Source organism: Kickxella alabastrina (assembly GCF_025024165.1).
Source record: "Kickxella alabastrina strain RSA 675 chromosome Unknown BX661scaffold_25, whole genome shotgun sequence".
Taxonomy (NCBI): Eukaryota; Fungi; Kickxellomycota; class Kickxellomycetes; order Kickxellales; family Kickxellaceae; genus Kickxella; species Kickxella alabastrina.
Window position 1 is genome coordinate 39,024 of NW_026251496.1, and position 23,986 is coordinate 63,009.

At 48.1% G+C, this 23,986-nt stretch overlaps 7 protein-coding genes across 7 annotated transcripts; 5 read left to right on the top strand and 2 right to left on the bottom strand.

Moving 5' to 3' along the window:
- The first annotated feature begins 2,616 nt into the window (after window positions 1-2,616).
- Window positions 2,617-5,638, top strand: BX661DRAFT_187372 (uncharacterized protein). Its single transcript, XM_051537197.1, is given in 3 exon segments — window positions 2,617-5,105; window positions 5,124-5,154; window positions 5,182-5,638. 3 exon segments carry the CDS (start codon window positions 2,899-2,901, stop codon window positions 5,575-5,577), a joined length of 2,634 nt encoding a protein of 877 aa, XP_051389344.1. The 5' UTR covers window positions 2,617-2,898; the 3' UTR covers window positions 5,578-5,638.
- Window positions 5,627-8,201, bottom strand: BX661DRAFT_165274 (ADC synthase; the record flags this gene model as incomplete). The annotated part of the gene is made up of 5 exons (XM_051533344.1): window positions 5,627-6,616; window positions 6,715-7,035; window positions 7,138-7,456; window positions 7,477-7,604; window positions 7,641-8,201. The coding sequence occupies 5 exons, from the start codon at window positions 8,199-8,201 to the stop codon at window positions 5,627-5,629; spliced, it is 2,319 nt and encodes a 772-aa protein (XP_051389345.1).
- A 1,484-nt stretch (window positions 8,202-9,685) lies between these two features.
- On the top strand, window positions 9,686-12,354 carry BX661DRAFT_187375 (uncharacterized protein). Its single transcript, XM_051537198.1, is given in 10 exon segments — window positions 9,686-10,375; window positions 10,405-10,662; window positions 10,681-10,787; window positions 10,800-10,937; window positions 10,950-11,100; window positions 11,116-11,268; window positions 11,299-11,340; window positions 11,353-11,408; window positions 11,421-11,824; window positions 11,848-12,354. The coding sequence occupies 10 exon segments, from the start codon at window positions 9,926-9,928 to the stop codon at window positions 12,315-12,317; spliced, it is 2,229 nt and encodes a 742-aa protein (XP_051389346.1). The 5' UTR covers window positions 9,686-9,925; the 3' UTR covers window positions 12,318-12,354.
- BX661DRAFT_187376 (uncharacterized protein) lies at window positions 12,355-13,831 on the top strand (the record flags this gene model as incomplete). The annotated part of the gene is given in 6 exon segments (XM_051537199.1): window positions 12,355-12,860; window positions 12,875-13,160; window positions 13,172-13,257; window positions 13,287-13,451; window positions 13,481-13,685; window positions 13,708-13,831. Coding segments are annotated over 6 exon segments (908 nt in total), but the record flags the coding sequence as incomplete, so codon positions are not given.
- A 351-nt stretch (window positions 13,832-14,182) lies between these two features.
- Window positions 14,183-15,613, top strand: BX661DRAFT_210671 (ubiquitin-like domain-containing CTD phosphatase 1-like protein; the record flags this gene model as incomplete). The annotated part of the gene is made up of 2 exons (XM_051538721.1): window positions 14,183-15,359; window positions 15,398-15,613. Exons 1-2 carry the CDS (start codon window positions 14,613-14,615, stop codon window positions 15,611-15,613), a joined length of 963 nt encoding a protein of 320 aa, XP_051389348.1. The 5' UTR covers window positions 14,183-14,612.
- Window positions 15,614-20,363: 4,750 nt separating this feature from the next.
- Window positions 20,364-21,746, top strand: BX661DRAFT_187380 (trypsin-like cysteine/serine peptidase domain-containing protein). The gene has a single exon (XM_051537200.1). The coding sequence runs from the start codon at window positions 20,487-20,489 to the stop codon at window positions 21,633-21,635; it is 1,149 nt and encodes a 382-aa protein (XP_051389349.1). The 5' UTR covers window positions 20,364-20,486; the 3' UTR covers window positions 21,636-21,746.
- A 16-nt stretch (window positions 21,747-21,762) lies between these two features.
- BX661DRAFT_187381 (carboxyl transferase) lies at window positions 21,763-23,789 on the bottom strand. Its single transcript, XM_051537201.1, is given in 2 exon segments — window positions 21,763-23,733; window positions 23,751-23,789. 1 exon segment carries the CDS (start codon window positions 23,501-23,503, stop codon window positions 21,845-21,847), a length of 1,659 nt encoding a protein of 552 aa, XP_051389350.1. The 5' UTR covers window positions 23,504-23,733; window positions 23,751-23,789; the 3' UTR covers window positions 21,763-21,844.
- Between the last annotated feature and the right edge of the window lie 197 nt (window positions 23,790-23,986).

Genomic DNA, 23,986 nt, shown 5'->3' on the forward strand with positions numbered 1-23,986 from the left:
AACACAAGAGACAGTGGCTGCAGAAACGACGAGTGCAACCATGGAGACTGACCAGCCAAAGGACAATACGCACAACGACGACCTGATAGACCAATTTGAAAAATGGAAACTGTGCGCACTGTTTGTGCCACGCACAACTGCCAACAGCATGGAGGTTCAGCTGCTACACGACGATGCGACGATGCCTTGCAAGGCATATCCAGATGACGCTGGATTTGATGTATACTGTATAACCAAGTTTGTGCTCGAGCCCAAGGCCCAACACCTTGTCCCATTAGGCATCGCCGCCAAGGCGCCAATAGGCACATACCTGCGCATTGCCCCACACAGTAGCCTGGCTGCCAAGGGTGTTGTGGTGCTCGGAGGAATAGTCGACGGGGGCTACCGCGGTGAGATTTCAGTACTCCTGTTCAACACAGGCAATATAGAGATTCCGTTCGCTGCACATGACCGCATAGCACAGTTGATTCCAACCAAGATCGCACACTCACACATCACTGAGGTCAAGTCCTTTGAGGAGACAGCCGGTGGAGCCAACGGGTTCGGCTCTTCAGGAAAAGGGGGGAGGATAGCAGTCCGCATGGCTGCTGTCAAAGCGCTAACGCTGAAGACGAGCGCGAACCCTGAGAACTCCTACAAGGGCGACAGCAAGTTGGAGAAAATTATGGAGAGGATTAGTAGTGGCGAAGAACCAACATCCAGAGCCGAGCGCGACATTACAAACAAATTCCATGCACAGGGTGGTGTCCTGTTCAAGAAAGGACGCCGCTGCGTCGGAACAAAGCAAGACAGATCACTACTGCTGGCCGAGTTCCATGATGCTGCAATACACCCGGGTATAAAAGCAACATACGACAAGCTGAGTGAACTATTCTATTGGCCAGGCATGTATGTGGATTGCGAGAATTATGTCACAACGTGTGACCTGTGCCAAAGAGTCAAAGGCAGCAACAGGCCAAGCGATGGACCGCTACAGCCGCTACAGATCCCGCGACGCAACTGGTCAAGTGTGAGCATGGACTTCATTGTCAGCCTACCTAAGACAAAGGACGGATATGATGCAATCATGGTCGTCGTTGACCGCCTGTCCAAGATGGCACACTTTGTACCAACACACAATGCCGCAACCGCCCAGACAACCGCCGACCTGTATTTCAAGACCATCTACCGCCAACATGGCCTGCCCGAGTCCATAATATCAGACCGTGATCCGAAATTCCGCTCTGCATTCTGGATGGCACTGTGGAAGCAAACTGGAACGCAACTCAACATGTCCACTGCCGGCCATGCACAAACTGATGGACAGACTGAGCGTGTGAACCAGATACTGGAGTCAATGCTGCGTGCGACGTGCAACAATTACCAAAACGACTGGAACCAACACATAGTGCATGCAGAGTTCGCCTATAATAGTCGCAGCAACAGCTCGACACAGCACAGCCCATTCTATGCAAATTATAGCTTCCAACCATTGAACGCCGCCACCATCGCCTTCAACATGGAAACTGCTGAGCCCAATACCGACGCCGACGATACAATCCTGAAGATTAAACAGATTAGCGAAATAGTCAAGGAAAACATCGAATTCGCACAGCTACGCATGATCAGAAACCACGACAAGAAGATAACCTCACCCGACATTGTGCCAGGCGATGAAGTAATGATCTCGACGAACTTTACAACGCCACCTTACCTGCGTAACCGGTCCAGCAACTCACTGCAACATAAATGGGCTGGGCCCTACAAGGTCGAAGAACAGATCGGCCGAAATGCATTCCGCCTCAAACTCCCACTCGACATGCGCATTCACCCGGTCATTTCGTGGTCACACCTAAAAAAATACCATGCTGCCGACGATCACCGTGCCGCACTCCGCTCTGAACCACCACCTGTAGAAGTTGCAGGACACCTCGAGTATCAGGTCGAAAAGATTGTTGACGACCGTGTGTGGAGGCGAAAACGCCAATACCTGGTGCAGTGGGAAGGATATGGAATAGAAGGACGAACATGGGAGGACAAGAGTAGCGTGGATGAGACAGAAGCATATGAACGATATTTAACCGCGCGCGCTATCGCCAAGACCGACGGAGTCTGATCTTAAGTAGGGGCGAATGTGACATCAGAAATGGGGGCCGAGTCACGTGACAGCGCAGACGCGTAAAATATGTTTATGATATTTTACGCGTACGGCGAATTCTGAATAGTGAGCTCTTTAGCTCTTTCCGTAGTCTCATTTCTATTAATATATATTCTAGCTAGTCCAAATCGCATTACACGAGCAGTCAAAAAAAAAGTTGGTTTTTTAATTTGTATTTTGTATTTAGTATATGTCGGCTGTTCGAAAAAAGACTTGGAATTCATGACCATTAAAGCGTGCCGCAAAGCGAACACGAGCTGAAAATAAAAGAAAATGAAATGAAAAGTAATAAAGCAATGTCTTTATTTCGTTGTTTTGCACGCTTTTGGATGGCTGCCCCGCAGCCCCACGCTGCGCTTTGGCTTTCTTCTTTGCCATGTGCAACTAACTACACCTCCCTGTTTAGAAGAAATACCCTTTTTGTTAGGGCAGTCCGATGATCACCTTATTTTTTCTCTCGTTCATGTTATGTCTCAGTCGGGTAAAAAAAGGAAAGGGCAAACAAATTTAATCCGTGAGCACGCTTTGTTTTTTCATTGCCACACGCGCTGTGCTTGAATACCAAAAAAGCCCCTTTCTACTCTGCCAAAAAGTTTCCCGCTTCTATATTTATTCTACAGCTATTTCCCCCAGCCTTATATATACACGATAAAAAAACAAAGGAAGGGTCTAGTGTATTTTTTGTTTCAAAATTCAATTTCCAATCTTTGTTATTTCGGCATTCAAAGGCCCCTTTCCTTTTTTATTTTTTTCTCCCACAAATGAGCCAGCGAGACATTGACAGCGTAAAGTCCAAGCTCAAAGGCCTCTGGGCCCAGTACAGCAGCGGCAGTAGCACATCGGACAGCGCAGGAGGCAGCAGCCAGCGGGACACAGACACCATTGAGCCAGTCGAAGAGCTTCTCCTCTTCCCAACCTATGCCTACCGCGACGAGCGGCTCATGGTCTGGCGCGTCCAAGTCCGAGGCTGGGCATACTGCCGTAACCCCAACACAAGGCGAGTGCGGCTGGCGGCGTCACTGATGCGGAGATTCATCCGAATCCCACAAGGTGGTGACTCCGACCAGATGCTGCTGGACCGCGTCTCGTATCTTTTCGCCGGCCAGCCGGCCAGCAGCGACATGGTCAAGGTGGCCATGGCCGGAATTGCTGAGCCGGCGCCCTTTGAGCTGCACATGACGCCTGGGCACAATGAGTCGCCCAGGCTGCGCGACACTGGGGGGCCACCGAAGCCGCCGAGATCCGCATCAATGCAGTCGTCACAGGCGCCCGTCAGCCTGCTGGATGCGCCCATTGTGCTGACGTCGCAGTTTGACCCACAGGACGGCGACCAGTGCAAAAAAGTGTCCCAGGCGTCAGGGAACCCGTTTGCGGACCAGGAGAGCAGCAGCACCGCGGCTGGCGGCAGTTGGCAGCTCGCAGGCATCCAGCCGACGATCATCCAGAAGGCGCTGCAGATCGACGCGTTTGCATGGCAGAACCTGGTCATTGAGGAGGGTCTGTTTGAGGGCGAGATTCTGCTGGGCTTCAACGAGCTCGAATGGCTCGTGCAGAGCTACAAGGCGTCGCGCATGGGCCACAGCGACGGCAGCCGGCGACTAGTCGAGCTCCGCGGACGCCTGTTCTCATGGGCGGACTCAGCCATCGTCACCGGATTGGCGCACCTCGTTGAGCCACAGGGCGTCTCAGTGGTGTCTGACATCGACGACACAATCAAGGCGTCCAACATCACGGCCGAAAAGCGCATAGTCCTCGAAACAGTCTTCGCCAAACCAATGCAGGCTGTGCCCGGCATGGCGGCGCTCTACCAGCAGTGGTACGAGAAGGGCGTGGAGTTTCATTATGTTAGCAACAGCCCCTGGCAGCTATACCCTTCGCTGGACGAGTTCTTCCACCGCAACCGCTTTCCGCCCGGCAGCGCCCACCTGCGGTCATTCGACCCCAACGACCTATTGTCGATCAAGAACTACACAGGTACGCCGCAGCTCAAGCGAGACACCATTGAGCTGCTCTTCCGCACATTCCCCAAGCGCAAGTACGTTCTTGTCGGCGACTGTGGCGAGCAGGACCTGGAGACATACACGGATCTGGCGCGCAGATACCCGGACCGCGTACTGCGGATCTATATCCGCGACGTGTTTGCGCCGATGGGCGTGGCTGCGGTGACCACAGACACGGATGTTGCCGGAAACAACGTGGCTAATGGCTTGATCCCATACGGTATCGTGCGGCCGTCGATGTCGAGACAACAGGGCGCGACTGAGGAACTAGAGGAGCAGGATTTGATCCAGCTTAATGAAGAGCTTCGCCAGTTCAATTATCTGGAAGGAGCACATCCCAGAAACAAGGTGCTTCCGCTGGTGCCGGGTATTCCGCCGCCGGTACCGCCCAAGCCAATGCACCTGAGCAGCAGCAGCGGCGGCAGCAGTGTTAGTAATGGTGGTAATGGGCCCAGTATGTCGCGGCCATCTAACTTGTTCCCGGCTATGGGTCCGACGTATGACAGCGCGGCGGTATCGGCGCCGCCAAAACCACCACGCAAAACGTCCCTTGCCCAGGCGCCCTACATTGCCACAGCCTCCGGCACATCTGCGCCAGCCTTGCCTCGCAGACCACTGCCAGCAGCAGCAGCAGCAGCTGTCACGGCCAACGGAATGCCTGGAGGCTGGACACCAAGTGGCCAGCTAGCGAATACCCCACAGGAAGAAAGTGATTCAGCATCTGACTCTGTGCCACTGAATACAGCTGAGCGCATTGAGGCGAAAATCAACCAGCTGCGTGAGCAGGCGCAGGAGTGGATGGCATTCTATGCGCAGCAGTTTTATGTTGCGCCCACACGCAGTTATCTCCGATATGCCCACATATTTATGCCGACTGTTGAGCAGAATATGAAGATTATCGATTATGAGGCCGTGCCGACCGAGTTCCACCAGCACTACCAGCAGCAGCAAATGCAAATGCAGCAGCAACAGCAGCAGATGCAGATGCAGCAGCAACAGCAGCAGATGCAGATGCAGCAGCAGCAACAACAGCAGCAAATGCAGATGCAGATGCAGCAGGCGAATGCCGAGAACACGTCCAATGCGATGAGCCCGGCAGCAACTATAGATCTCAACACACCAGCCAACAGGAGCAGCGGCAGCCCGCCGAGGCCTAACGCTTCCAGCCGCAGCGGCAGCGGATACAACACCCCTGGTGGAACACTGGCTCCCCAGGGCTCATTCGTCATTGGTTCCTCGTACGACATCCCCGAGCCGCCGCCGCCAGAGGCGCAACTGGCACGCAGTGCGCGCAGACTGCTGCTGTGGAAGCGGTACTTGTTGGCCACGCAGGGCCTGTCGCCTGCGCTGTGCCGGCTGTTCGTCGACGCCAGCGATATCAAACAGGACACCGAGCTGACCGACGTTCTCCTGCCGCAGTTCTCAAAACAGCAGATATAGACTAAATGAATGAATTTGGTAGGTTGTGTGGTTTTAATTTTTATTGTAATCAAATAGAGTCTATTTCATTGATGTACCGCTGGATGCCAGGCAGAACGGCCTGCAGCTTGGTCTCGACCTCGGCCCACTCATCCTGGGCATTCGACAAGATAGTCAGTGCGCCGCCAGCGCCAACGCTCAGCTCGCCGCACTGCACGACCGCTGTGCGAATAACCACGCTCCAATCAGCGCGGCCGCACACCGAAAAGTACCCCAAGCAGCCAGAGTACACGCCGCGCGACCCAGGCTCCAGTGAGTCCAGAATCTGCGTCGTGCGCAGCTTGGGCGCGCCAGTCATTGAGCCCGGCGGAAAGCAATGCGCCAATGCCGCCACAGCGCCCACATGTTTGTCCAGCTGCGCGCGCACAGTCGTGACCATCTGGTGCACGGACGCGTATGACTCAATGTCCATTAGCCGCGTGACTTTGACGCGACCAGGCGCGATCCAGTTGAGATCATGGCGGATCAGATCAACGATCATTAGGTTTTCCGCACGCTCCTTTGCGTTCATTCGCAGGTCCTGTGCTCGCTGCCGGTCGTCCTCCAGCCATTGCGCCCGCAGCAGCATTGGGTTAGGGGCCTTCGTTGGCTTTGGCTCTGGGGCGCGAGCGCAGGTCCCCTTGATTGGCTTCATTTCGACAATGCGGCCGCTGGATACAGAGAGGAAACGCTCCGGGCTGCATGATGCTATGCCCACGGAGATGTCGCCGTACCATAACAGTGCCCCAAAGGGCGCTGGATTCACGAGCCGCATGTGTCGGTATAGCTGCTGCATTTGCTGCGATGTCTGAGGGCCTAATGTGGAAGCCCGGAATTGCGTCGTTAGGCAGACCTCATATGTTTCGCCTTGCGCGATCAGCTCTTGTGCTCGCGCAATGGCGCCGAGGTACGCAGTGCACCCGAGATCTGCTTGCAGATCCACTGGCGTTGATTTATCCGAGTTGCCTGCGCAGGGCGCCGCCAAAGGATCCTCAACGGTGCTTGGGTCCAGGCGGCAATCCTCGCTGCTTGCTGGTCGGCCCATTCGGCCGCCAGCCGCGGCTCAGCGAATCCCAACTCACTGATCCACTGCAGACCCTCCTCATCCTCCTCCTCCACTTCTTTGCCCTCTTGCTGCTGCTGGTGCTGCTTGTGTTTGGCCTGTGGGCGGTTGGCAGCTACCAGCGCCAGCACATGCGCAACCGGTGGGCTAACGCTGTGATCAACGACCATGCACCGGTCAACAAACGATAGCTGCGCATCCGGCATTGGCGCTGCCTCGTTGCCACTGCCCAGCCGATCACCAGGCCCTGCTGCGGCCATGCACTCCGCTTTCATCTCATAGCCGAAGTACCCAAGCCACCCGCCGACAAACCCGACTCCGGGCACCTCGCCTGCCTGCGTGCAGTCAACCATCCGCTGCATCCACGTCCAAAAGGACTCTTCGCCGCCGCCGCAGGCCAAATCAATCTCTGCAACCAACTCTCGGCGCACCTGGGGCAGCAAAAGCAGCGCATTGTCATTTTCCCTGATGAACTTTACAATGGACACGCGGCGATCGGCCACGCTGTAGCGCACAGTGATGCCGCCGTCCTGTGTTGCCGCCGATGCCATAACTGACAGTTTGGCTGCTGCCGAGTCCGCAGGCCGCGCGCTGTCCAGCCACAGAGGCATTGGGTCGGCACTGTACAGATGCTCGAACAGCGCGCCGCCCACATCTCCGCTACCATTATTATTTCCACAATTGGCCAGTGTAACCGACCTCTGCACCACCCGCATCTGGCGCTCACTAACCGCCTTCCGCTGCCATACACAACTATCACTCGCCCTCAATGACATCGCCAAAACATCTTTAGGAATACTTTTTGTGCCCCCATGTACTTGGGGCCGCTATGCCTTGTGATTTGGTGGAAATTGCCCACGATCCGCGCGCCGTACTCCGAGCACACCGACTCTGGATGAAACTGCACGCCAAAAATATTCCTCTGCTTGTGTCGTAGCGCCATAATCTCCGACGACCGCACGTCAACCAGCTGCCCATTCACCAGTGTCTTCACCGATCCCGTGGCGCGTGCCAAAACCTCCAGTGATTCCGGAAACTCGTCCTCGCTGACTGTCAATGAATGGTACCGGACGACCTTAAATACCGGCGGCACGCCATCGAACAACCCAATACCGCCTGGACAACCAGACTTATCCTTCTTCTCTTCCACCCGAACGGTGCATATCTGTCCATGCACCGGAACCACACACTGCCTAATGTATCCGCCAAACGCCGCTGCAATTCCCTGATGACCTAGGCAAACACCAAGAATCGGCCCTTCAAAGCTACCGCTGCTACGTATGAGATCGTGGCAGATCCCGAAATCACTTTTGCACAGCGGGTTGCCCGGCCCCGGGGATATAATGATGTTATCGATGAAAGGGAGTATATGGTCACGCACGTGCTCCCATGTATATTGGTCGTTGCGGATTATTAGGATTTGATCGTCGGTTTGTCCTAGCTCAAGAAGTAGCTGAAGGAGATTGAACGTGTAAGAGTCATAGTTGTCTACCAGCAAAGTGCGCGGGTGGTATGTAGTGTCGAAATAATCAAATACTGCCATTGGTGATATTTGTTAAAATGGTATTAAAAATAAATAATGAATATAACAAATAATTGGTGATGATGGGAACAGGAAAGGGGAGGTGAAAGCACAATGTTATTTTTTTCCATTCCGCCTCTTCCTCCATTGTTCTCCAAAAAAAATACATGCCAACCCGTTTTTTTTGTATGCGGACTGTGATTGGATTTCATTCATCACACTCAATAAAAAAAAGAAAATCCAATCACGGATACTGTGAATGATAACACTAAGTTTAACAGTGATTTATGATAAATTGCTTGATCAGTAAAATTGGGTTAAAAATCAGTGATCGGTGGATCGGTCCTTCCCTTCTCCACACATTGTTCTCTTTGGTTCTGCTCATGAACCAGCAGTAAAGAAGAAATAATTTGGATGTAGAGGAATACACATTACGTCATTCTCAAAAACTGTGCACATGCCACTCCTTTTTAATATGAAAAATGCCAAGGTGAATCCCGCACCTGCCCTGCCTGCTTGTCTGCCTGCCTGTCAATATATTTTATTCAGCTTGTGTGGAAATTTTGTGAGCAAACGTTCACCATGCTTACAAAAATTCCACAAGATATTATATTAAGTATTTTTTAAAACCACGCGTACTGAGGCTGCTGATGAAATTTAAAATAACTATTCTCTATTCTTTACTTTATTAGAACACATGCTCGAGCACGCACGCACAACAGCAACAGCACAGGTAAAGTGCAAATTTAGCCCAGTTTGAATGGTCGCGTCATTCGCTAAAATAATAGTGTAATGGAAAAGGTACTAATGACATGTTGTTCGCGTCAAAATTGCCGAGTACAAAGTTTTGCCAGCCAAAAAAATTGAATTCGGTTTTGTTTCTAAACGACTATGTACATACCCAATCTTTCACCAAAACATGCCATTTCATTATACATCCAATGTGGTTTTTTGGGGGGTGGGGGCGAGGAAGAGCCACAGGTAATATGATATCACACATTGTCTATTTTTCATTGTATAAGGTATTTTTTGTTCAACAATTTAATTTCACCAATACATCATCAGTCCATGTTTTTCTACATGTATGCTATTTTCTCATTATTTTCATTCTACTCTCTAATTTTCATTTACTTTTGAGCGCGCTATACACATTATATAAAGTTTGTTTTATTTTCTTTGTATTTCCAGCTTCTAAAAAAATTTTGTAAATAAAAAATGTGCGTAAATATAACAAGGTGCGAGCAAAAAAAAAGATAGTCCCGATGTATTCCTGTGCTCATCTGTCAATTAAAATTTACAATAAAAAAGAAGGGAAGAAATAAAAAGAAAATATACAAAAAGAATGTACACAAAAAGAAAAAAGACAGCAGCAAAGAAACATGCTGCCCCCCTCTGCTCCTCTTTTTTAATTATATAAAATGAGCCTGCTCGTATTTTGAAAAAAAAAAAAAACTGTTGCAAAAATAACAGCTCTTGTTCAATTGTATAGCCTTTGCTCTCTCTTCATCTTGTCCTGCATTTTTATTCATATTTTTTGTATAATTCTTTTTACAGTCTTTAAACATCAATTTTTTTTTGTTTCAACACATCTGCGGGTACTACGTATATTCCACATAAAAGACACGGTTTTGCACTTTTATTTATTTTTCCAACTGAACAAAAAACAACTAGACAGTTTTTTCAAGCACCCTCACCCACATCTTGTTCAACCCATCTTATTAGCACAAGAAAATTGAGAAACTGCTATGCCAAAGAAAACAAAGTCTTCAAGAAGCGAATTCAACACCCTGCGCACTGACAGTGACGAAGCAGACAGTGTCAACGAGAGAAGCACTTGGAACCCCGAAGACACGGACAACTTCCACTGGGTACTCTCAAAACATACAGAGTTTAAAAACGGCAAGCTCGAGCTCAACCACCGCTACCTCGATGCCCGAGACATCAGCATTGTAGAGAAAATGGAGGCCAAGTTTTCAATCGACAAAACCAAGAGCAACGAAGCCATCGATGAGGAAATCATCGCTGCGCTGGAAAAAGCCAACGAGTCCAATACAGGCAAAAACTGCCGTCGCGTCTTTGGGCTTCTCCGCAAACTACAAAATGCCGCCGGAAACAAGTACACTGTGCGCCAAATTAACACCAAACACATTAATACGCGCTCTCGCTGGTCGGTGCCCTTTCTGTCTCTGTACGAGGTCGGCTACCTAATAAAAACCAAGGCCAGCGTGGAGCCAAAGCCATGGAGGTCAAAAAAAGTGAGTCCGTGCCGCAACGCACAAATATTGAAAAGAAAAACCTGGCGGCTATCAAGGCTCTGCTTAAATACACCACCCACCGGCACCTATTCTGGTGCGACGAGACCGACAGCATTCCTGCGCCCAAGTCATTAGCCCACTTGGAGAAAACCGATGAAATGCCTGAGGACACGCCCGAGCCTGGGCGCTGGACACTGGCAATGATCAAAAGACATGGCAAAATCATGGTGCACTTCATGGACCAGTGCACCGTCAACATTGCCAACACATATATCCAGGAACTCAAGGAAAAGGGTGTTTGGGTATCTACCCACGACGCTTACACTGCGGATACTCCCAGGGCTGTTCTGGCGTCGACAATCAGCAATTTGGTCGACGAAGTCGTCTCCCTGCCCAAGGCCGCGCGCAAGTCCAGACTTTCAAGCGCTAAGGAAATGCCCATGTCCGCACAAGAAACAAAAATGCAAGCTTTCCACGCCGACAAGCCTACAAAATCATCCATGTTTGCCAAAAGAATCGAGCGGCCTGCTGATTTGAAAATAGGCTTCAACCTGCAGACTGCATTGAACAGCGGTATTCCACGCAGCAACAAAAGAGATACAAGTCCTAATCACAGCTACCCGCAAGCATACGGCAACAGCTGTGAGTATAACTACGATGAGGATGTTATGCGCCCGCAGATAAAGCGGTCAAAATCGCTCGTGTTTTCGGACAAATCATCCCAAAGCCACGACGCCCAGCAGGATGCCTCCTTCTACGACCTATCCTCTTATGCAAATATGTCTATGCTTGCCAATAACGGGTTTGCTCAGAACAACAATAAGAGCAACCAGGTGCAGCACGACGACGAGTATTTTAACCAGTTTATTAACTTTGACTCCAATGCATCCGCACCCATTACGTCGGTTGCCCTCCAGGCTGCCATGTACCCGTCGGATAATCTGGGATATGCAGACTCCAGTGCAAACCAGCAGTCCATTTCCAGCACGCCGCCCTCAGACCTTCTCGAGGCCATTGTCAATCTTTCAGTCAACAGCTCTACCGGCGCAAATAGCACGAACCAAGTGCAGAACGGCCAATTTGCGGATACCTACAACCATCACTCGACGTCGCCTGCCCATGACCCAACGCCTATCAAGATGCAGCGGCTTGCCAACAACAAATCCAAATTCTCCGATATGCAGTCTCACAAAGGTATCCAGCACGGCAATGGTCAGGATATTCCACTGGCATTTACTCTGGGCTCGCCAGAAAGCAACCAGTATCCGTCGTTGCTATCCCGCGCACTATCCGATGAACAGTACACGCCCAATGGACTATCGTACTGGGCTCCGCACGATGCCTCGGCATCGGCATTGACGTCAGTGACAGCGGGACCGGAATCGCAAGGTATTTTGGCAGTAACCAGTCAGGGTTCACGTTCCAGCTCCCCAATAGCTGGTCTGACGAAGGTACCATGAATGAGTCAGCTCCGCGCACGCCCAATATCCAGCAAACCAGGGCGCAGAATGGCTCATTGACAGGATCTTATTCCACAAGTAACCTGACACAACTGCAGTTTGGCATAGACAAGTACCAGGTGCCTATGCAGTCGAACCAACAGAACCATCAAGTGTATTCTCAGTCGCCGGTCAAGTCCAATATACAGGGTGGGAATATGATGCCGCCGGTGTATTCTATGACGCAACCGCAAGTATCCTCATTGCCTATTCCCCAGAGTGCAGGCGGTATTAACGGTATTGGAGGGCAAAATAAAATGTCTACTACGTTGGTTATTGTTAATGGCGTCCCGAGCCATATTGAGCTGACACACAATAATGGCAGTGTTCATCAGAATCCGATTATTCTTCCGATATCCCAGGTATTAAAAGAAAATAATTAGACCCATTTATTTTTTCTTAATCCTTTTTTACGCTACTTTATATTTTTACAACTTTTCACAACTTTTGTCTTTTTTATTTTAAGTTTATTGTTATATTTTTCTTTCATTTAAATCAGCATTTATTCACTCGCGGTAGTTTTACATTTAAACGTTTTTTGTTAATATACCTTTGGGTATTTTGGTGAACTGACGCTTTGTCGTTGAGAAGAGAGAAGGAAAATATACTAATTGAGTGAGCCTATTGTCTACCACGCCACCTTGCCTACTGCGGGTCTATTGCAGACCTGAATACATGCCCTCCTATCACGAAGTATTGTAGGAGTTGTGTGGTTAGGAAAAAATGGCGCTTTCTCATTTATAGGTGTGCTTTCCCGCCCATAAAGATCTGATACCACTGGCAATCATCTGGGCATTGATCCTGATGACTCGCAGATGGGCGAGATACGCATATATTTCCATGCACATTTATTTGATTATTTGATTATCTAGTTATCAGTAACAATGGACGCCGAATCAGCAAGACTACGCAGCCTGGTGCTCAATGTTCTTCGTCAGAGGACGCCCTATCGTGCGACTCTATTTTGCTGTCTGGCGGCCTGGACACGTCAATAGCCTCCGAGGCGCTCAAGACAATAATCGACAACAAAAACGAGTCCAAGCTGCGCACCGGAATCACGCTGACAATCGACCCGGACAACAACACAGTGGCGCAAGCAAACGGGCTGTTCACGCAGCAGCCACAGGACATCCTGTACGCTCGCAAAATAGCAGCAAAGCTTGGGCTCGAGCACCACGTCATTGAGCCCTCCCTGGACGACCTCATCAACGGGCCAACGATGGACTGTGCGTCAGAGTCCTGCGCACTTTCGACGGCATGGAGCTGCGCAACGCAGTGGTGATTGCCAGCTCACTGATGTTTGCGAAAAAGTTAGGCTGTCGCGTGTGTGCACTGGCGATGGTGCTGATGAGCTATTTGCCGGCTACAGCTTTATGCACAGGATGGATGACCCGGCTCTGCGCAAATACACGAGAAACATGGTCAAGACCATGTCGTTCTGCGCGTTCCCGTTGGCCAAGGAGCTGGGCCTCGAGGCTTGGTCGCCGTATCTCGACCCGCGCATCATAGAGTATGCGGTTTCGGATGATGGCGGCAGCGCGCGTAGCTGAAGATTGGCGAGTTTGCCGGAGCCACCCACGGCAAGCTTATTCTGCGCAAGGCGTTTCCCGAAGTGATATCAGCAGAGCGCAGGAAGGAGCCGATTGAGTGCGGCAGTGGTACCACGGTTATTCCAGCGCTGATGGAGCTGCTGATTTCAGATGCAGACTTTGAGAGCGAAGCGCGCGAGGCCTTGGCGCATACGATTTGTGGTTCGTGATAAGGAGCGGTTAGCGTATTTCCGCTCGTTCAGGAGAGTTGTGTGGACTGCCCCGTGTTATGGCGCAGATGCACAGGTATGGGCAGGCACATGTCCGGACTGCAAGTTCAGGCTCAAGGATGGACCAGCTTCTGCAACGTATGCGGCTTGTACCCGGCGCGGCCAGTGAGCGAGTAAAGTCTGAGAAAGGGCCCGAGAGGCTGTTTTTGTGTGGCTGGCGGGGGTGTTCCTTTATAATATATGCATCACATGATTGTTGTTTATTCCCAGCTGGCCGCCTTTCCATCCGACTGACTGATTGTCTTTTTTCTGTGCTTGTTGTGCACAGCGAGAGACACGAGGCGAGTTTTTGGGCATCAGCCGAAGGAGAGAGGTGTGTGGGAGGCGATGGAGCGGACAAGGCCATGCGTTCCTCCTCTCTTCACTTCACTTCACTCCTCATCTATCGTTCACTGGCTCTACTCTTTTGTTTATCCAATATCCAATAATCATATTTTTTGTATTCTGCACTTTTTGGTTTCTTTTTGCCTTTCTTTTTGCTCCAATTCATTTAAGTCCAGTTCAGTTAAATTCGCTGAACTCCTGTTCTTTTTCATTTTTAATTCCATATATTTTTGTATCTTCTAAATTCGACGCCGCTTCACGACAACCAATTTTTTAAAGAGCATGTCTGACGGAAGCTGCTTACCGATGAAGCGCACACTCTCTGCAGCAGCAGCAATGGCAGCACCAGTGCCGGCAGTGGTGACAGCGGTGGCGGCGGCGTCGGCAGCAAGGACATCTGCAAGGACGACACTGAGCTGCAACCGGTCACTGCAAATCCTGATGCGGATGATGATGATGATGATGATGACGATGACGGTGCTGATGACGGTGCGATGCCGATGCCGATGCCGATGACGAATTCGATGATGACGAGATGGTCCGCGAGTCAATCTCAATAGAGCTTTTGTGGAAGGGCAGCGAGCGGTACCAGATGCGCATCCCCAAATACGCTACCGTACTTTCGATAAAAGTGTTGATTGAGGAGCTGACAGAAATCGAGGCCGATAGCCAGAAGCTTTTGGGCCTGGTCAAGGGCAGACTGCCCAGCGACGGCGACACGCTCGTTAGCTTGGGGGTCAGGAACGGCACAAGGGTCAGGCTGATGGGCACGCGCATGGCTGACCGGCTAAAGTTTGACGCAAAGAACGCATGGGGAGAGCCTGAGGACACTGGTGTGACTGGTATATCCTCGGGAGCGGACCCTGTTGACCGTGCGTCTGGCAGTTTGCGGCGGGGCCATGGCCGGAGCCGGGTTGTTTCCGACGACTGGAAACATAGCCTGGCCAAAATCGTCAGCGACGCCAGCCTGCGCGTGCTCAACGCGCCGCGGCCTGGCAAAAAGCTTGCAGTATTGGACCTGGACTACACGCTGTTTGACTGCAAAAACATCACGGGCAATGTTGCCGATATGGCAAGGCCGGGGTTGCACGAGTTTTTGGCGGCCATTTATCCGCATTACGACCTGATAGTGTGGAGCCAGACCAGGTGGCACGTGCTGGAGAGCAAAATAACGCTTCTGGGCATGCTCACGCACCCGCTGTACAGGATCACAACCGCGCTGGACATATCAACCATGTTCACTGTAAAATCCATCCGCAATGGCGAGCTGGGGACCCACCAGGTGAAGCCGCTGGAATTCATTTGGTCGCGTTTCCCCAGCACTACAGCAGCCAAAACACCATCCATATTGACGACCTTAGCCGGAATTTTGCGCTGAATTACCAGAATGGTCTGAAGATTCGCCCGTTTAAGCGCGCGGACACGCAGCCTCGCTCTGATACGGAGCTGTTCAGGCTCGCTCGGTATTTGCTCAAGATTGCGCGGCTGGAGAGCTTGGACGAGCTGGACCACTCTTCGTGGCACAGCTATAAGTGAACTCGGCATATGTGTGGCTGTGGCAGCTCTTGGATGATGGGCCCAAATTTGATATGTTGGTTAATGAATTTGACTCTGACTCTGACGCTAAATTTATGGCGGTGGCCCTTGAACTAGCGCACCTGACAAATGTAAATGTGGACAATTAAATGATGGTTTTCGGCTTTTCATTTTCATTTTTGTCTCTTGTCTCTAGTATCACGCACTACTTAGTTTTTTATTTATTCTATATTATAAAAGCACGACAAAAAACATGGTTCTCGTTAAAAACCATTCATTGCTGACAGTCCACTTTATGAGCGTGGACCACGAGACTAGGAGAAACACAATGTGGCAAGCAATGCAACCGGGCAGTATCAAATGGCTGCCACTTGCCACCCGCCGCCCATGCCACATGTTTATCCTGACAATCAACGGCATTTGTATGTTGGAGATGCACGAGGATATGTGCGAAATAGCAATAAGCGAAAACGTTGAAATCGTCCTGTTTGCAAAGTACTTGGATGGCGTACCTGTGGTGGTAAAAGTATTGGGATTTAAATTGAGTGTCTCTCGGGCTTTGGTGGATGCGTGTGGGTATAGTCCGAGGATGTTGGAGCAAAAGGCTAGAACACTAAATAGTTGGTTAGAATTTGTCGATTGAAAAGAAAAAATGATAGCAGTGGCAATTTCTTTGCATATTATAATAATAAATTGGCATGTCGAATATTGAGTTGAGTTTTCTTACTGTGTTTTGTCATTACAATTTGAAAAATGTATATGATTTTTGTTTATCATTTCAATCTCACTAAGCGTTGGCAAGTTCACAAATCCAAATGAATAGATGGTTCCCTTTTTCATCTTGAGGGCTTCTAAGTTTGAAAAATACACGTCAGTTGATTTTACTATCAATTTAGATTTTGAATCTGCAAGCTTTTTCTGAACATAATTCAAAGTAAGAACTATGAGATAAACAATGGGCATTTTTAATTTAAAATTTGCCAATGTTTGAAGATCTATTCGACGGCCTATTGTACTGTGTAATTTGAGTTCTTTAAAATACCTCGAGCCTTTGATTCATTACCGTTGCATTCTTTTTTTAAATAAGGTAGGATTGCATTTTGAAATTCTTCAATTGTATCTCCAAGCTTAATAACTACCTTTTTTGGATTACCAAGTGGTTCACCCACCTTAGTGCAAATTAATTCAAATTTATCTGGGATTCCCATACTTAACTAGCTGTTGTTGTTGTTGTTCTTGTTGTTGCTGTTGTCGTTCTTTGTGGTACGTATTGACGCATATAATTTTATACTAATAAATGCTAATAAAAAATAGGAGCTAAAACAAAATACAAAACGGGGTTTTCAGTTTCAGAAAATTCTGTTTATTGCGTCCTAAGCTATCTCTAAGTTGAAAACCAGAATGTATTTGTATACTGGTCGCAGAAACAAATTTTATTCACATTTTTATTATTTCATCCAACAGACCTCTGCATTATGAATGGTGTAAAAGAAATTTTCTTTTCTTTTTTCTCTTTTCTTCTTTTTATTATTTTCTTTATGGCAATATCCGCAATCTTTTCTTTATATTTTCACCGCCCTTTGTCACTATTATAAGCCGCCTTTGACAAATTCCGCTTTTTTATTCATTTAATTTGGCTTTTGCTGCTTTTTTCTGCTGTTTTACTTGAAGCCAACTATTCTGCTTGGGCAACACCATTGCGCACATACTACCTGGGGCGATGGATTGTCTACTGTTAGGCATGAATAATAATTATTTAGTTTGATTGATATATATGTATATATTCAAAAATGCTAAAAAGAAGTGGTCATGTCGGGGCCACAATGTGAAAATTCCAAAGAAGCAGGAAACAATTAAACGCAGACAATATATTTGGACTGACGGGTAGCTGACAACAGACTAGCAACCCATCCAATAATTCACTTTGTTTTGGTTCATTTGGTCCATAAAAGAAGATGAATGCTGTTTAATTAGTAAAGGCAAATAATTCAAATAGTAGACATTACTAGCGCATTACAAACATGATCATATAGAAAATACCGTTTTTAATACGTAATATTTTCATGAACCTACAAATTAAATGCGGTTAGAACCCCATTTCCCCCATTTCCCCGAGTTTTATATTTTTAATCGGTCATGTATTGTAAGTGTGCGCAATAATACAAGGTTAGGCAAACGTCCACAAAATATGGTTACATAGTTAAGCATTGATACATGTAGCGTAGCCAGCTGTATCATAACTAACATGCTGATTACAATTTAGAGTGCACACGATATAGCATGTAGCCAGGCGTTGTTCACACATTTGTATAGTTTTTTTAAAAGTTAAATGGGTTAGCTTAGTAATGTGGATTTAAGCCCTGCTAACTGCCTGGCCCTTCCAGTAGTTGCATTATTATTACGTATATATATATGATTTATATTACATTAATTTAATTATTATTATAGCATATAATGTAACTGATTAAAAAACAAAAATTACTTGAAGCCTAAAATATAGTTGGTTGTTAGATTATTCTTTTTAATAATAATATAACAACAAATACATCAGTGGGTTTAACAGAACTGATTTGTTCTAAACATGCAATCATAGCATCAGCAAAAGGCCTATTGGGATATTGTTCAACCAATTTTGAATACTGCATTTCATGATTCTTAACACTATAAGCCATAAGAGACTTTACAATTTTGCCAGCTTCAAATTCGGCACGTTCACATTTATTTATAAGATGTTCCTTGAAATACACCAAGAAATCCTTGGCAGTAAGATTGTTCAGGATTGCCAATTCTGTTGCTAGTTTATCCATGTTGTCCATTTCAATACAGCCTAAAATTAATATCTAGTAGCGCGCATGTTTAAGTAGTGTAGTCGTTGTCGTAGTTGCCATAGTTGTATTTTGCTGCTTATCTTTAAAAAAAGTATAAAAATTGCGTTAGAAGAAAATTGTGTAAAATAATAATAATTGTAAAGACAAAAACAAATATATGACGAGCTCTGCAATTTTGCGCCCAACTATATTCTAACGGTAACAGTTTTCTATGCGTTTTATGCAAAGAAAGCAAAATAATTTGGCACAATGATTTATTAAGTGAGAATTGACGTGTCTTATTCATTGCTTTTGTATTCCCTTGTTAAAAGAGCCCTACATTAAATGTATTCTTCAATAACTTATTGCGCAGCCCAAAGATATGGAAGTGGATGTCGAGGTTGAGAATCGTAAAATAAGTTTCCATCTGCATGCCAATTGATAGGATACTAATTGGATTATACAGGAGTAAATTAGAGAGGCATTACAATGATGCCCAGATATGCTCCCCATTTTGCAATGCATATGCATAAGTGCACACACATAAACCCACAACATTGACTTGCCAAGATACTGGTCTGCTCGCAGAAGATCCAGTTCTCACCAACGGAGCGCAGAATTGGCAATATTCACAACAACAAAGGCGACGAGACACATATATAAGACGAGGCCGGCCCTGGTAGTATTTTAGAAACATCAGTAATAAAAACCGTAACAAAACCCAAACATAATTTTAACACTAGACAACTAGCGCTCTCCTCAAATCACAACAAACCCTTTTATTATTTTTTTATTTTCATTCTCATTTTTTTGCTTCTGCTATTATTTTGCAGTTCCTTTTACCATTCCTTTGTATGTTTCTTCTTTTTACTTTGTATTTTGCGTGCCGTTCGGATTTTTTGCCCTATTCTTAAGTTGCCTTGGTTTTTTTGCTACAACACTCCTTGCTGCCGTTTATTTTGAAGCTAAATATATTGCACTGCAAACTATTAGTTGAATGAGTTTAAATGATCAACCAGGCTTTACTGTTAATATGGATCTACTAGAGTTGGATGCAGCCAGGTATGATCACATCACATTTTGTATTTTTTTAGTCATACTGTGACACACACATCACTTATTTCTTCTTTATTACCCCTCCAATGATTAGCACTCATAGTATTCATCATATTAAATAAATATTAATTGGGTGGTTAGCCTGACAGTTAACTGGAGTAGTGGGTGCCCACCCATCCCAGCCCAAGCAGAAGACGTTCAGCATTTCAGTATGGGGTTTCAAGGGGTAAGAGCTGCCTCTTGGATATTGGGGTTTTGAATTTGGAAAAATAAAGGTCAGAAACCCAGGGAAAAGGGCAATTGCCCACTACTCCATTTAGCTGTTAGGCTAAGCATTCAACTATTTATTCGTGTGGCCGAGGCCGTGCGTGCACATTGGTTACAGTAGTAAAGCCAGAAAAAAGTTATTTAATTTAAATTACTGCTTGCAACGATGGCCAATCAAAATTTGCGAATGTGTGATCTGCAAGTTACCAGGCCGGTGGGGAGTTACTTTGTTTCATTTTCTCCACCCGCCGATCAAACTGATCGGCCTCCTCGCTACTCAGCAGTGAAGTAAATATTTTTATTTTGCGGTTCAAAATGCAAATGATATTTGAATTTCTTTGTGAAACATTCGACTGGTCTTCTACCACCAAATTAAAAAAAGTAAAAAAAGATATGCAGTCAACACAATGCAGCAAAAAAATGTTTAGTGATGTACAAAGAATTAAAGGCAATTCAGCAGCAGTGTTTCACATTTAATGCTGAGCGTAAAATAGAAATGTGCACTGGACGATGCAAATAGAAGTGTAAATATTTTTGATAGTTCTTTGCGAATAAGCAAAAAGGTGAATAAAAGTAGTTATTTTTTTTGAACTTGCCATATCATGACACCCGATAGACAGGTTTTTTTTGTAACCAAGCTATCCATTGCTCCCTCATATATTTTTTTTTGCAACCACAAAAAACAAACTTATTTTATTTAACAAATCCATGCTCTTGACACAAAAAAGAATATTAAAACAAGCATGCTTTTAAAACTCAGTACATTTATCAGCAGCCTTCTGTTGGTGCTGCCTATTTTCAGCGCTGCCAAGGTTGTATTCAAGCGGTCTATTAGCCAAGCCGCCCAGGAGCACCTCGGGCGGGTGATCGGGGGCAGCGACGCATCCCAGGGGGAGTTCCCCTTTGCTGCATTCCTTATAGTAGACGAGGGCGACCAAACAGCGTTCTGTGGCGGAACTATCATCGACAAGCAATGGATCCTTACTGCTGGCCACTGTGTCGTCGACGCATCGTCTGGGGGAAACAGCCTCAATGTCAGCATCCCGCTAATTGCAGGCACCAAGGGATTGCACAACGCAACCATCGTGCGCAACCACCTATGGCCCAACCGCAGATCACTGCAAGGTCGCAAGTACAATACAGTTAGCGCCAAAAACATCGTCGTCGGTGTTGGAAACGTCTACAACGCAGACAGTTCTCCATATAAAGTCAGCAAAGTGCACGTGCACCCTGACCTCAACCTAGACTACTTTGACAACGACATTGCGCTGCTCAAACTCAAGACTAAGCTGAAATTCAGCGACACTGTGCAGCCGATTCGTATCGACACAGGGTCGATAAGCGATGGGATGACGGTGACGGGAATTGGATGGGGAATGACTAGCTTGCACCATCATGTGACAGCCGATGTCCTGCAGGCTGTTAACCTGCAGATCGGCAACCAGGCGCTGTGCCACCGCATTCGTCCAACATTTGACAGTAACGATGGGAACTATATTTGCGTAACCACGCCTGATGGCCGTGACACTTGCTCGGGGGATAGCGGCGGCCCACTGCTGCGTCGGTGCAGCAGTAACTTGGCTTCAAGCGGGACCATGGGGGAGGGCCCTTGGTTGCAGCTGGGCATCACCAGCTACGGCGATAACTCTGAGCTGTCAGACGATACTGTGTGCGCAGCCACTAATGGCGCCGGGTTCTACACACATGTGGCTACGTACCTGGACTATATCGCAAAGACCACGGGCATTAAGCGCGAGGACTTGGCGGCGTCGTGTAACGGCAACCAAATCGCGTATAACGCTAGATCTAATGCTGCAGTGTCGGCGGCGCAGATGAGCTACTTTCCGACAATCTCTGTTCTGCTTGCGGCCATGTCACTGCTTGCAAAGTGAAGCAGTGTTATACATTTTATCCTCCCTTTCCCCAAATGGTGGGTTCATTTGAATAATGCTACTATAACCTTTATCCATCTTTTCACTTTACTTTCTCAATTTTTATAATAAAAAACCAAAGTGGTTGTGACATGAAAAAAACGACGTTGATTTTTTGAACTGAATAAAGGAGTGAGGAGAAAAGAAAAAATAATAATTATAATTATAAATTAGAGAGGCATGTTGTCGTGCTTCTTGACGGGATTCTTAAGCTCCTTGTGCTGCAGGATCTCGAGCTCCTCAATGATGCGCTGGCGAGTAGTCGACGGCTCAATAATATCATCCAGGTATCCGCGCTGTGCAGCCGGCAGGGGGTTAGCGAACAAGCGGTTGTACTCCTCCTCAGCCTTAACACGACCCTCAGGATCCTTCCTCCACAAGATCTCAACAGCACCCTTAGCACCCATGACAGCGAGCTCAGCCGTAGGCCAAGCCAAGTTAACATCACCGCGCAGCTGCTTCGAGCTCATAACACACTGAGCACCACCATACGCCTTTCTCGTGGTGATGGCGATCTTGGGCACAGTGGCCTCGGCGTACGCGTAGAGCAGCTTAGCGCCCTCGCGAATAATACCGTTGTGCTCCTGCTGCGTACCGGGCAAGAACCCAGGGACATCGACGAAGGTGACCAAGGGGATATTGAAGGCGTCGCAGAAACGCACAAAGCGCGCAGCCTTGACCGACGCAGCAATGTCCAGGACACCGGAGGACACAAGGGGCTGGTTGCCGACAATACCGACGCTGCGGCCGCCGATACGAGCGAATCCAATGATAATGTTGCGCGCGTAGTCAGGCATGATCTCGAAGAAACGGGCGTCATCGACAATACGGCTGACAACATCCTTGATGTCGTACGCCTGGTGGGAGTCCGTCGGCACCAGCGTGTTAAGAGCGGCATCAGCACGGTCCGAAGGATCAGCCGTGTAGCGCAGGGCGGCGGGTGCGCGGTTAGACTGGGGGAGGTACGAGAGGAGCTCGCGAGTGCGCGCCAGGGCAACAACATCGTTGTCAAAGGCGTCGTGTGCAACACCGGACTTCTTGGTGTGCGGGCCGGCACCACCCAGCTCCTCCTGCGTGACAGTCTCGTTGGTCACGGCCTTGACGACATCCGGGCCGGTGACAAACAAGTACGAAGTGCCCCTCACCATAAAGGTAAAGTCAGTCAGAGCCGGCGAATACACGGCACCACCGGCGCAAGGGCCCATAATCAGGGAGATCTGGGGGATGACGCCGGAGGCCAGCACATTGCGCTGGAAGATCTCCGCATACCCAGCGAGCGAATCAACACCCTCCTGGATTCTCGCGCCTCCCGAGTCATTCAGACCAACAACGGGGGCTCCAACCTGCAAGGCACGGTCCATAATCTTGCACACCTTGGCGGCAAAAGTCTTGGAAAGCGACCCACCGAATGAGGTAAAGTCCTGCGAGAAAATATACGTCGTACGGCCGTTAATCTTACCAACACCGGTGACAACACCGTCGCCGGTAATCTTCTGGCCATCCATGCCAAAGTCCGTGCACTGGTGCTCGACAAAGGCATCGTACTCGCGGAAGGTTCCGGGATCGACCAGGAGCTCGATGCGCTCGCGTGCTGTAAGCTTACCCTTGGCGTGTTGCGCGTTGATGCGGGCGATACCGCCGCCTAAGAGGGATGCTTGGCGCTTGTTGTCGATGCGTGCCTTGATTTCGGCGCTCTTGGTATTCGCCGTTGCGTAGGTGCGGCGGGAGGCGAGGGGGCTGAAGCCCATGGCAACACGCTTGGTGAGACCCTTGGTGAGGAGGAGGGCCGAGACCGTAGGCCTCTGGGTAACAAGTCTAGAGCTCAGCATTGGCAAAACTTTTTTTTAGTTTATCCTGTTATTAATTCTCGTTTTGCTTTTTTCTGTAAAGACAAAGAAAAAGTAATATAAAAGAGCGTGTATAGAAGAGAAAAGGGGTTTTTTGGATAAGCAAAAAGTATAATAGTATTACAGAAATCGATGAGCAAAAATAATAAAAAAAGCAAGAATATATTGGAAGATGAAGAAAAGAAAGAAAGAGTGGAGCCGGTTTTGTGCTTTGGTTGTGCTTGTGCTTGTGCTTGTGCTTGTGCTTGTGCTCGTGCTTGTGCTTGTGCTTGCGCATGTGCTCTCGCTTGTTATCAAAATACTTGCACGGTCTCCTGCCATTTCATTTTCTGTATACATTGGAGGACTGAACCATTGTTCGCGTGGCTCTGTGATAAGATAAGAAAGTGTTTAAACCAAGTGGACGGGAGAAAATCGGCGAAGTTGAGCGGAATTAATCGGAGAGAGGAAGGGGTAGGACAGGTG

What these genes read in the sequence shown, in the direction of transcription:
- BX661DRAFT_187375 (XM_051537198.1), top strand. Translation starts at nt 9,926, where the DNA reads ATGCCAAAGAAAACAAAGTCTTCAAGAAGCGAATTCAACACCCTGCGC. An exon ending in CCTTTCTGTCTCTGTACGAG is followed by an intron (nt 10,376 to 10,404) that starts GTCGGCTACCTA and finishes AACCAAGGCCAG; the next exon opens with CGTGGAGCCAAAGCCATGGA. An exon ending in ACAACAATAAGAGCAACCAG is followed by an intron (nt 11,269 to 11,298) that starts GTGCAGCACGAC and finishes TATTTTAACCAG; the next exon opens with TTTATTAACTTTGACTCCAA.
- BX661DRAFT_187372 (XM_051537197.1), top strand. Translation starts at nt 2,899, where the DNA reads ATGAGCCAGCGAGACATTGACAGCGTAAAGTCCAAGCTCAAAGGCCTC. An exon ending in AGCAGCAGATGCAGATGCAG is followed by an intron (nt 5,155 to 5,181) that starts CAGCAGCAACAA and finishes CAGCAAATGCAG; the next exon opens with ATGCAGATGCAGCAGGCGAA.
- BX661DRAFT_187380 (XM_051537200.1), top strand. Translation starts at nt 20,487, where the DNA reads ATGCTTTTAAAACTCAGTACATTTATCAGCAGCCTTCTGTTGGTGCTG.
- BX661DRAFT_187381 (XM_051537201.1), bottom strand. Translation starts at nt 23,503, where the DNA reads ATGCTGAGCTCTAGACTTGTTACCCAGAGGCCTACGGTCTCGGCCCTC.